This window comes from Ambystoma mexicanum, chromosome 7p, assembly GCF_040938575.1.
Source record: "Ambystoma mexicanum isolate Mex_15411 chromosome 7p, UKY_AmexF1_1, whole genome shotgun sequence".
Classification (NCBI taxonomy): Eukaryota; Metazoa; Chordata; class Amphibia; order Caudata; family Ambystomatidae; genus Ambystoma; species Ambystoma mexicanum.
The window spans coordinates 152906079-152918378 of NC_090939.1; the positions used below are offsets into that span (position 1 = coordinate 152906079).

Consider the following 12300-nt stretch of genomic DNA (forward strand, 5'->3'; position numbering starts at 1 on the left):
CCCCAATGTCTTTAAACGCACCTTGTTTTGTCTTTCAGATGCGGGATGCAGCGCCGAAGGCCTCCGGAGCGTGCGAAGAGTTGGTAAGCTTTTGTCTTTCAGATGCCGGAATGCAGTGTGAAGACCTCCGGAGCGCACGAAGAGTAGGTAAGCCTTTGTCTTTCAGATGCCGGAATGCTAACCTGTTCTTTCTTGTCTTTATAGGTGTTGCTGAAGACTGGATTCAGGATGGTAAGCCTTTTTCCTTAGGCCCAGGATCCGATGCAGAAGACACGATGAGCGTTCTGCTGCAGAGGATGCAGAATAACGCAAAGCAAGATTCATCCACCGGGTGTGGTTTAAATAGCCTCCTGTAGTGCTTAGGTGTCTCCTTCCACAGCCACGCCTAGGTAAGAAAAGAGTTCCTGCTTTCCAGAAGAGTTCCAGTGTTCTGAATCTAGGGAGTGGCTCCTGCCCCACCCAACAGGAAAAGTAGTTCCAAACAGAAGAGGATCAGAGGCTCAACTGGCAGGCAAGTAAGCAGCATGGTCTGCTGCAGGTAAGTCCACCCAAGCATTATGAGCCCGGCGCTTCCAGCGCTGGGACTGGGCATATTTATGAGCCTGGTGCCACTGGCGCCAGGACTGGGTCCAAAAGGTCCCAATTGGGACTGGTTGGCACTCGGAACCTGGGTTATGGATCTGTTTCCAAGGGATTTGGGAAAACCCTGACCTTTTGGAAGCAGAGATCATGACAGGGCAGTACATATAGTGCATGTGGGTATAGTTTTCTGACATTCCTATTCCCACACTGAGTGCAGGATTTAAAAGAGACTAGTTTCTTTGCTCTGAAACATCAAGGCTCAACTTCACATTATATCCTGCCAATCTAAAAGGATCCAAATGTTTTAAATGTCATTTATGTACTTTTGTGGCGCTAGAACAAGCAAACTGGATGGAACAAGTTACTTACCTGTAACTGTTGTTCTCCAGCATGGGTCTGGCATGGATTCACATGCTCATGAATATTCCCAGTCAGGCTGGGAATCCTCGGTAAAGAAAAAATCAGTATCAGTTTCGTTTCTGATCTGTCTTTCGTAGTAGTCACCAATCACTGATCTCTGCGTCATACTGACCACAGCCAATGACTTCCATCTCCCAAAGCCCCGCCTCTGGCAGCCATCTTCAGATTTGGTAGCACGTGAAGTGGCAGTATGACCAAGTGAAGAGCCGCAGAGGGATAGGCGGGAGGGTTTGCATGTGACTCCATGCCAGACCCATGCTGGAGAACAACAGTTACAGGTAAGTAACTTGTTCCTTCTCCAGCATGGGGTCCGGCATGGATTCACATGCTCATGAATATAATAATACATAGCAGTCCACACATGCACAACCATGGGAGGTGGCAACAGGCTCAACATTAAGCAATACAACTCAACATTAAGCGTCTCTTACCTCCTCACCAGGCTCACCTTAAGCGAACAGATTGCGCAGCACTGCTTGGCCGACCCTGGACTCCTCCCTGGAATCCCGATCGACGCAGTAGAACCTCGTGAAGGTGTGCGTCGACCTCCACGTAGCAGCCCTGCAGCTGTCCAGCAGGGGCACACCAGATAGGAACGCCGTAGTAGCAGCGATCGCTCTGGTCGAATGGGCTCTCGGACGGCCTGGCAGCGGTCAGTTAGCCAACCGGTGGCAGTGCATGATGCAGCCGGAGAGCCATCTGGAAATAGAAGACTTCGAGAGAGCCTTCCCTTGATTCACAGGTCCAAAGTTCACAAACAGCTGCGATGTCCTCCAAAAACTCTGTGCGGTCCACGTAGAACTTCAGCGCTCTAGCCACATCCAGCAAGTGCAAGGTCCTCTCGGCCGGCGACGAAGGAGACGGGAAGAAAACAGGTAACACCAGGGGCTCGTTAAGATGGAAGTCCGACAGCACCTTGGGCATAAAGGAGGGGTGCGTCCTAAGCACCACCCTTGAGGCATGGAAAGTCAAGTACAGTGCTTTGCAGTATAGGGCCTGGATCTCTCCCACTCGTCGTGCGGAGGTAATGGCCACAAGGAATGCAGTCTTCCACGACACAAACTTCATCGGTGCGGAGTGCATCGGCTCGAATGGGGGCTCCATGAGCCTAGTCAGCACCACGTTAAGTTCCCACGCCGGGGGGAACTAACGGAACAGTACTTTCATAAACTCTTTCACCAGTCGATGGGACCACAGGGACGTCCGTCCTGTGGTTCTGGTATATCTGGAGATCGCCGCCAGATGAATCTTAATGGAGGCATGGGCTAGCTCAGCCTTTGCCAGCGATAGCAGGTACGGCAGCACCTGAGGGGCCGTAATCCGTAGGGGGTTGATCTTCTGTGCTCGGCACCAGATGGAGAACCTCTTCCACTTGTGACCGTAGCATTTGAGAGTCGAGGACGCCCTGGCCTTTGCAAGAACCTCTCTGCAGTCGGCCGGTATATCGTACCCTCCAAACTCTAGCGCTGCAGGAGCCACGCCTGCAGGTTCAGTGACGCCGGGTCGTGGTGGAAGATGGCGCCTCCTTCTCTGGAGAGGAGATCCGCATCCGCCGACAGCTTGATGGATGGGGACGTTGACAAGTCCAGAAGGTCCGGGATCCAGATCTGCCTCGGCTACGCCGGTGCGACGAGGATCATCCTGCACCGGGACCTCTTGAGCTGGTTGATGAGTCGAAGCAGCAACGGCAACGGAGGGAACGCATACAGGTATAGGCCGTCCAAGGGGAACGAGAATGCATCGCCCATGCTTCTCGGCTGGGGAAACCTGCTGGCGAACCTCTGGCACTTCGAGTTTGTCGCTGTTGCGAACAGGTCGATTTGGGGTTTGCCCCATCGTCGGAAGAGTTGATCCACCTGATCCTGGCGCAGCTCCCACTCATGACACGTGCGCAGCTCCCTGCTGAGTGAGTCGGCGATGGTGTTTCTTTCTCCTGCCAGGTGGATGGGAACCAGGAACATCCCCTGGGCGACCGCCCAGTGCCACAGATCCTGTGCCTCCTTGGATAGGGCTGGGGATCTTGTGCCTCCCTGCTTCCGTATGTAAAACATTGTCGTGGTGTTGTCCGTGAAGATCCGCACCACCTTGCCCTTGAGCGACGGGAGGAACGATTTGAGAGCCCAGAACACGGCTCGGAGTACCAGGATGTTGATGTGCAGGAGCTTCTCCTCCGGGAGCCAGAGGCCTCTTGCGTGGAGATCTCCGGTGTGGGCGCCCCAACCCTCCAGGGAAGCGTCCGTCGTCACCGTCTCCTGGTACGCCGGCGTCTGAAAGTCCTTGCCCGCCGTGAGGTGCGCTCGAACGCCCCACCACTGAATCGCCCGCGGAACACCTCGTTGAGGGGGACCCTGTCTTCGAAGGTGCCTGTCGCCTGCATCCAACGGGCGTCGAGAAATTCTTGAAGAGGGCGCATCTGTAGTCTGCAGAGGCGCACCAGGTAGATGCAAGAGGACATCCCCAGGAGGGACTTGATGGACCTCACCCTGGCCACGTCCGTGGCTAGCAGGCGCTGCACTTTGCCCAGAATGATCTTCGTCCGTTTTTCCGACGGTGCCGCCAGGCGCCTCACTGTATAGAGCTTCGCTCCCAGAAACAGGGCCACCTGCGGCGGCGCCAGGTGGGACTTCAGGTAATTTATTGCGAATCCCAGGTCTGTGAGTAGCTGGACGGTCCTCGCAGTGTGTTGACGGCGAGTTCCCTCGTCCTTGAGCGGATGAGCCAGTCGTCCAGGTAGGGGTAGACGTGAATCCCCTGCAGGCGCAGCCGCGCCGCCACAGGTGCTAGGCACTTGGTAAAGACCCTGGGGGCCGACTTCAATCCGAACGGCAGTGCTCTGAATTGGTAGTGGCGTCCCTGGACGACGAACCCGAGGAACTTTCGGTGACTTTTGAGGATGGGAACGTGGAAGTATGCATCCTCCAGGTCCAACGACGATAGAAAGTCGCCTTCCTCCAGCTGCCCCAGCACGTGGTGGAGAGTGACCATCCTGAACTTTTGTGACCTGATGTATTTGATCAAACGACGAAGGTCCAGGATGGGGCGCCAGCCGCCCGTCTTCTTCCTGACGAGGAAATACCTTGAGTACACCCCGGAGCCTCTTCCGGACGAGCTCGATGGCGCCTTTCCTGAGCATCTCCCTACTTCCAACAGCAGTTGCGGGACGTGATTTTCCTTTCTGGCCACAGGTGGAACGTGAGGGCACTTCTTCAGGAATTCGATAGAGTGTCCTCTTGCCAGGGTATCGAGCACCCAACGGTCGGTGGAGATGGACTTCCACACGCTGACGAACTTAGTCAGTCGGCCTCCCACTGGGGTGCTTCGGTGGGGGCCCGAGGCCACGGCCGGTTCAGTCCTGCTTGGAGGTGGTGGCCTTGCCGCCCTGGCCACCTTGCCGACGGCTGCGAGGCGCTCCATACTAGCCGCAACCCCTGTAGGCCTCCTGAGACGAGGAGCGTGCTGCCTGGCGGTAGGACGAGCCACCGCTGGATCCCTTGGAGGCCCCCTGTCTGCCTCCGGAGCTCCAAAAGGGCCGTCGTTGCTGAAGGGCTCCTAGGGCGCGGGTCGTCTCCGTGTCCGTCTTTATGGCTTGGAGGGATTCGTCCACCGCCTTCCCGAACAAGTTGCTGCCGTCGAACGGCATGTCCAACACCCTGGTCTGGACGTCCTGACAGAAGTTGGTCGCCCGGAGCCAACCCCGTCGTCGTAGGCAAACTGTTGCCCAGCTGGCGGAACCTGGTATCGGCAATATCGGTTGCCACAGTTATGGCGTGGTCTGATGCCACCTCGCCTTCTTGAAGCATTTCCAGGGCCTCGGACCTCTTGTCGTCCGGTAGGAAGTCCAATATGGGGGCCAGCTTAAACCAGAGCTCCCTGTCTTAACGGGCCACGATCGCCAGGGCGTTGGCCGCTTTCATCGTCGCCGCCGACGAAATGCCCCGTCGCCCCATGGCGTCCAACTTCCTTCCCTCGCCGTCCGGCGGGGAATTGGACATCGAGGCTCCTGACCCCGCCGCTTTCTTCTTCTTCGCCGCCGAGATGACCGAGTCTGGCGTTGGCTGGGCCCTGAGGCAGAGGGGAGCGGTTTCGGGGACCCGGTACTACTCGTACCGGTCCCGTTTGGCTGGTGCCGTGGAGGGGTTTTTGAGAACCGACAGGCCCTCCTCCCAGATGTCATCGATTAGAGACACCGCGATGACAGTCTTCCTCTTGGCCTCCCGGCGCTCAGAGGAAACCTTCCTTTTTCTGCTCCTCCGGGCAGAGCTGGAACAATTCAGACGCAGGAATGAGGTAATCTCGTCGGGCGGCGAGGCCCGTTCCGCCGTCGTCGCCCTCAGAACCCGTCGTCGAGCCCAACGCACCGTCATCTCCCGACTCGTGGAAGGATGAGGAGGGAACTGTAGGCCTTACGGGGGGCGAGTGGAGGAGAGGGTTGGGTCCTCCGTCGTTTGATCTGAGGACTTCCCGACGGGCCAGGTTGCGGGTCCTCCGGCCTGGGCCGTGGGAATCACGTCCATCTCAGAGCATAAGGACTGGATCGCAGACAAAATGGCTGCCGAGCCATCCTGAGGCCTAGGTTCCGGCTGCGCCGGAAGGGAAGGCTGTTCTTCCTCGCCATCGTCATCTTCCTCGGTTATCTCCCGAGGATCTTCCTTACGGGATCAAACCTTCTCTAATTGGACTTCGAGATTCCTCACGGCCTCGGTTAGGTCCTCCTCCGAGGCTGACTCCGAGCTCGAGGAGGCTACCGTGCCCCCCCCCCTTTTCCATCACGGGGGCCATGACGATGGGCTGAAAAGAGGATTCCCTCCTTGGCGGCAGGGAAACTCTAGTCCCGGAGGCAGTCTCCGCTGGCGGGGTCTCTGCTGGCTTGGCCAGAGTCGCCGCGATCGCCTCGATAGAGGCCTTTGCCTGCTGGGTAGGGACCGTCACCACCTTAGGTGCGTCCCGGGCCTTCTCCTTCGGGGGAGGGGCGACGCCTCGCTCCCCCTCTTCCGAGATCGGATGGGGCTTCTCCTGAAGCCTACCCGGGGTCTCGGACTTCCTCTTCCCCAAACCGGAGCGCTGGCTCGTGGTTGACTGTGCCGGGGAAGGTGCGCCCTGCCTGGCGACTGAAGAGCCCGACCTTTCGGCGCTCCCGGAGCCAGCGGACTCGCGGCGCTTGGCCTGGTGTTGGGCCCCCGTCGCCGGGGCGCCCGCACAGGACTTAGAAGCCCGCTCGGACCCTTTCTTCTCACCCGTTGAGCCCTTCTCCAACCAGCTGGCGGGATAGACGGTCCCTCATGGTCCGCTCCGACAAGTTCTTGCAGAACTGGCAGTCCTCTACATGAGTCTTGTCCCCATGAAGACAGAGGCATCGCGAATGTTCGTCTTCCTTAAACACATTCTGCAGCCCGCATCCAGGGCAGCTGCGAAACAACTTCGGTCCGGGCGACTAACTCGCATCCTGGGCCATCTCTAAGTAGGCCGCGAATCTTCTGGAATCCTCCAAGAAGATGATTCGACGAAATCTTCACCCTTGAGGGGCGTAGGAAAATCCCGCAACGGGTAGCCGTTAACGGGAGTAGATACGGGGGAGCTTGAGGCTCGATTAACCGAAAAAATGTGAAAATTCACCTGAAAAAGCACGAAACACGCAGCAAAAGCTCGAGAGCTAAGCACGAGGACTGCCAACACTTGAACGTGTGTTAAAAATCTGAAGATGGCTGCCAGAGGCGGGGCTTAGGTAGAGGGCAGTCATTGGCTGTGGTCAGTAGGACGCATAGATCGGTGATTGGTTGCTACTACGAAAGACAGATCAGCAACGAAAATTATACTGATTTTTTCTTTACCGAGGATTCCCAGCCTGACGACAGGGAATATTCATGAGCATGTGAATCCATGCCAGACCCCATGCTGGAGAAAGTGTTACATCATACTGCACATAGCCAGAGATGTTCCATGGATATACATTCAATTAAAGGTCCTACTATGGAAAAATGCTGTAACTAATTCTGAGATGGATACATTTAGTACCATTAAATTGGGAATGAATCGCCAACACTGCAGGTCTTAAAAGGACTATATTAAAAAAGCACTTTAATTTTAGCCTACATGTCTCACAATAATAAATAAGCTTTCTTCTGAAGTCCAACTAGATGATGTTAGTCTGTAGGGATTCTCAACAAACAAAAATGTAAAGTAAAGCCAAAGCCAAAGAGGGCTTTACTTCCCATCACAGTGCGGTGCGGTTGTTAATGTGTAGGCTTCTAAAGGTGTAAACTATTTAAGTAATAGGTTTCATAATATTTACTATTACATGTTTTTGTAATGTTCCAGGATTCAGAGCCTGGAGTATACAAATATTCAAAGTATGTAAATCAATAATCAGTCCAATATTTGATCAACTGAAAAGGCACAGACGTCCAAAAAAGCAAGCCCCACCCATACAGCAGAGAGCATCATGGAATCTCACACCTACGGAAACCGCATATAAAATATCAAATACTGGCAGTGCTTTGAGGTTCCACCTGGAAAATCTCAGTTCGAGAAAATAGGGAAAATATTTACCGTTCGACACGTGAGATATGCAGTAGAAGACTATCAAAGTTAGCCACAAGAAGTCAAGAGAATGGTCCAGAGTAGCAGGTAAGCAGGACAAGACTGTTGGCAAAGGCAGATCATCTGTGTACAGATCAGGCCTTGAAGAATTGGAATAGATGGGTGGTGAAAACACTACATATTTTAGTTAATGTTATGGGGTCCTGTACCGCGCACTGTTGCCACTTAAGCAGTCTCCTGACGCTCTGGCAGATCTGCAATGGAAGGTTTGTTGGGCGTGGGGGCTTGTTAGAAGAGTTGAGAGGGAGAGAAGCAAGAGCTTTGGTGCCGTTGGCAGCTTCAGTTCGGGGAAACCGGTCACTGAGCATTGGTTTGGTAGCATTCATGTGGTTTTGAGATACGACTGTGCATGGTTTGATGTGTCAAATATCGGTTTCTTTTTAGCTATCACTTTCAAATGGCAATAGGTGACTGTAGAACTTTCATTTCTGAGATCAATCAATAAGGGTTCAAGTCGGTCTTATTTGTGAAAAGAACGGCTAAGGCAGGGTGCACAATTTGCACTAGCAATTGGCTAGAGCTATTTGACGGTTGGCAAGGAAGAAATGGTATGCTGAGTTTATACATAGAATTGAGATGGTGAGTGACTTTATGGCCGGCTAGTAGCTTGCACTTGGGAGAGCATTTGTAATTCTACAGGATAAATTATTAAATCTGCCGGTATATAATGAATTAATGTTTGTTTAAATAACCCAGCATTCAATTTTCCCAAGGTTTTCCCATGTTATAGGGACACTTGCCTTATATTTTAATTACTGGCTCGTAGCTTACAACTTCAGGTTTTGCCCCATGGGCTAAAAAACAAATAGAACCCTATGCCATAAAATTAACCAACTGCAGCATGTACATTTATGTTACTAAATATTCCATGTAAGTAAGCAATTCGCTGTACATTACCTTGCAATAAATAGTTGAGACGTTCCTATGAAATGGATTGACAAACATGCAGAGTTCCCGAAAAAGGCTATTGTAGCTGCTGTTTGAGAGCTGAAAGCCCGACAGAGGAATTTGGTGTGTGCCATCACCTACAAAGTAAAGGTAAAATAGTAGGAATTTTACAAAAAAGGTTCAGCAATTAAGATACAATCAAACAAATCAGAATGTAATAACTACATTGTTAAAATGTAACTTTCTTCTGAGTATTACCAAGTTAAAGCCAGCTAAGGTTGAATTCCAAATCAAAAACTTATTTAGCAAGAATAAGTAAGGCACTCCATATAGCACCTGAATTAACAGTTTGACTATTTGACACACAAAGGCTAAGTAAAACAGTAGGCAAATGATAAAAACTAGAGCGGGTATCTGTACTACTAGCCACTGTATGCTTGGGTTACAGGCACCCCAGTCAAGGCTCTCAAATGTTAATGGGCTGAGACAAGGGAGGAAACAAAGGCTGGGTTCTTGGTTAGAGTGTATCCGCAGCAACAAAGGAATGTCTACGCACATATGTGCTAACAGTTCTTTTAATAAAAAGTTTAGGAGAACATCCATACAAATAACACTTGGTATTCAGGATTCTCTATTCTTATAATATTTCAGACAATATATAGTGTAATGCAGTTCTAGTTATAATTGAGTAATACACCAACGGTTAGATATTCCAAATTGCATTAAACACTGTTGAACCTCAAAACCACAGATTTAGAAAATTAGGCAATTGGGTTACTTTTTAGGGTAATGCAATTGTATGTCAAAACCCCAACCCTGGGCAACCTGCAATAAATGTTACTTTGCTTTTATATTAAGGCCTAGTTCATAGAATGAGTTTTCTTATTTCTAAAGGTCCCACCAACCCAAAGAACCTGGTTAGGAACAGGAGAGTAGAGTCCAAGACGAATATGGGGCCCATGTTTAAACCTGCAGGAGGAAGCACCTCTTCCTTATGATATGTTATTTATAACACGCTTAATACCCAGGAGGTTTCTAAGCGCGGTCCCTGGGATCGAACCTGTGTTGCTCCGTGTCATCTTGCTGCCAAGGTGAGCATGTTGCCCCTGAGCTATCATCCCTCGTTACAGTACTGTGGGTATCGTGGAAGGCGAATTGGTGGAGATTTTCAGCTTTACTCAACAATGCCCTTCGAGGATGGACCCTTCTGGAAGGAGATCCTCCTGGGACAGTGTCGAGCAGGAGAAGGGAACCAAGCAGTGTCGGAAAGTCAGAAATTAAAGTTTGTTGCAGTAGTCTTTGGACGGGTTGTTATGCTGGCTGTGGATGTCCCACGAAGATTAAACTTGCCGTGGACCTCGACAAAGCTTGGGAGGCTAATATAAGTGGTTTGATTTAGGTGGCTGACCGATTGCGGCAGCTGCAGAAGTAGCTGTCGGGTTTCTTCAGTTTGTTATCATTGGGTGCTTCAGGCTGCAGCCGCTACAAAGATGGCAGGATGGCTTCTGGCAAGTTGTAACTGAGCACTGCAGACCTTCAGCAAGTCTGGACCCTCAGGACTCTTCAGTTCAGAATGGCAGGAAAAACAAGGGCAGGCACTTTATAGGTGGCAACACTGAACTTTAGCCATGGAAAAGTGGACAGATATCATGGTTGCAGTGCCCCTCGAAGATTTCTTCGGTTGGAACTTGGCAAGCTCCAGGGGTCAGGCTATACTATGCCAGTGTACACCCTACCCTCCCTTTTGTGCAATACATAGCAGCCTGGAATTCTTCTGGTCACAGGCCGCCTCCCGACATAGGACGACGCTGGTAGAGTTCTTGGCTCAAAGTGGCCAGATGCTTTTCTGGACCCACGAAGAAACCTCTGCAGGACAGCAGGTACTCGGCACTGGCTTCCAAAACACATTGGGTTAAGTGCAGCAGTTGCACGATGTCCACTCGTAGCTAAGGGAAGATGTCGTTTCTCCAGGTCCTCACGAGCAGTCCTTGAATCAGCACAGCAGCTTTTGGATTTCTTGAAGAGTTACAAGAGCATAACATCTTCCTCCAGCTTGATTCATGATGCAGATTTCCAGCAACACTCCATGCCAACTTCAGGTTCCGACTTCTGAGAGATGAGGGGTCCTCCAACATACACCCTTGCCCTCTTTCACTCAGGCCGAGCTAGGCTCAGTCAGCCAATCACACACTAGGGTACTCAGACAGCATCCAATCAGGTTCACAGGCATTTAGGTGAATGCACCTTCAAACCAGATGTACAAAACCGTGGATGTGTATTGAAGACACCTCCCAGCCATCCAGAGCGCACACAGCATTCACTCCAGTTTGACAGCGCTAGCTCAGGTAGGACCACCAGCATTGTGACAACTGAAACCAACACAATGTGAATTGCCTCCTCTCCATTCATTCAGGTCCCACCCGAAGGATGTATCCAAAACAAGAAGTCCCTGGGAAGGCGCCTACCAGTCTAGTAGAGGCAGCCCCACAGCCATAAATGGTTATTCCACCCAACCAACAATCTGGGGGAAGGAGAAACAGAGCCACAGCTTCTCAGCACAAAAACAGAAGGCAAAGGCAAAATGCCATGAGGCTTCAGTGGCCCATCTTGCCTTTGGTTCAGGAATCTATTGATTCCTATGACGGGCTTAAGTGTCCGAAAACTGGAGGACACCCAAAGCCACTGTCAAGTTAGCATGACGCGGCCACCAGCAGATGGTCTGCTTTATAGTGACACAGGTGCCCAAAAACACTAGGGGTACCAAGATGTATGCCTATCCATGGGTTCCATAGGGGTATCCCATGGGTTAGTGTTCACCAAAAGGAAAAGATTCAGTGATGCATTGACAGTGGTCCAAACTGGACTCCTGTGCAGAGAACACAAAATGCAAATAGGGAAGCGGTAGGACAAGGGGCCCTGTCCCTCCAAAAGCATTACCAGCATGACAAATGTTATCGCAAAAGGAATTAAAAGGCAAGCTGGTAAATTCTCATACTATATTATAAGAGCGAGCTATTGTTCAGTTCTTAAACATACTACCGAGGGACAAGGACACCTCTAGGGGCGTGGGGCAATAAACTGGAAACCACACCTAGCGGCTCATTAGTATATGTTATGCCTGGAGGTATGTAACCTATCTGGAAAAGGGTAATACTTTGATGGGTGTGGTAATTGTGTTCTGTAAATGGATTCGGCGTCATTCCTTTGTGCAGGCGATGAGGGGGGGATGAAGGAATCCTGCGCCCAATTATTATTATTATAATTATGTTTATGATTATTGTGAGTATGTATATTAATCAAATTTCGTATTTTTGTGATTGTTTTAATATTGTCATATGTGAATGTGTGTTTGAGGATACTTGCGCGACCCTTTCCATGCGTTTTTTCAAAAATGGCCCTGCGTGCCCAGAGCTCCCCAGCCCTGTTTCCTGGTTTCTTCCCCTCCCCCCTCCCATCCATGCGGGACCCTTTGCATGCATTTTTTCTCCAAAAATGCCCCCAGGCCCCTGCGTGCCCCGAGCCCCCCCCAGCCCCGCTTCCTGGTTCTTCCCCTCTCGCTCCCGCCCATGCGCGACCCTTTCCATGCATTTCTCCCCCCCCCCAAAAAATGCCTCCAGGCCCCTGCGTGCCCCGAGCTCCCCAGCCCGCTTCCTGGTTCTTCCCCTCTCGCTCCCGCCCATGCGCGACCCTTTCCATGCATTTTTTCCCCAAAAAAATGCCCCCAGGCCCCTGCGTGCCCCGAGCTCCCCAGCCCGCTTCCTGGTTCTTCCCCTCTCGCTCCCGCCTCCCATCCCGCCCCCCGCCCGATTGGTT

At 51.7% G+C, this 12300-nt stretch overlaps 1 protein-coding gene across 1 annotated transcript in view; it reads right to left on the reverse strand.

Moving 5' to 3' along the window:
• The window catches only part of MAEL (maelstrom spermatogenic transposon silencer), a 1183486-nt gene that overhangs the window by 567520 nt on the left and 603666 nt on the right, over window positions 1-12300 (reverse strand). Inside the window, exon 6 of the mRNA XM_069635969.1 lies at window positions 8497-8624. Within this exon, the coding sequence (XP_069492070.1) occupies window positions 8497-8624 (128 nt within the window). The remainder of the gene's footprint in view (window positions 1-8496; window positions 8625-12300) is intronic.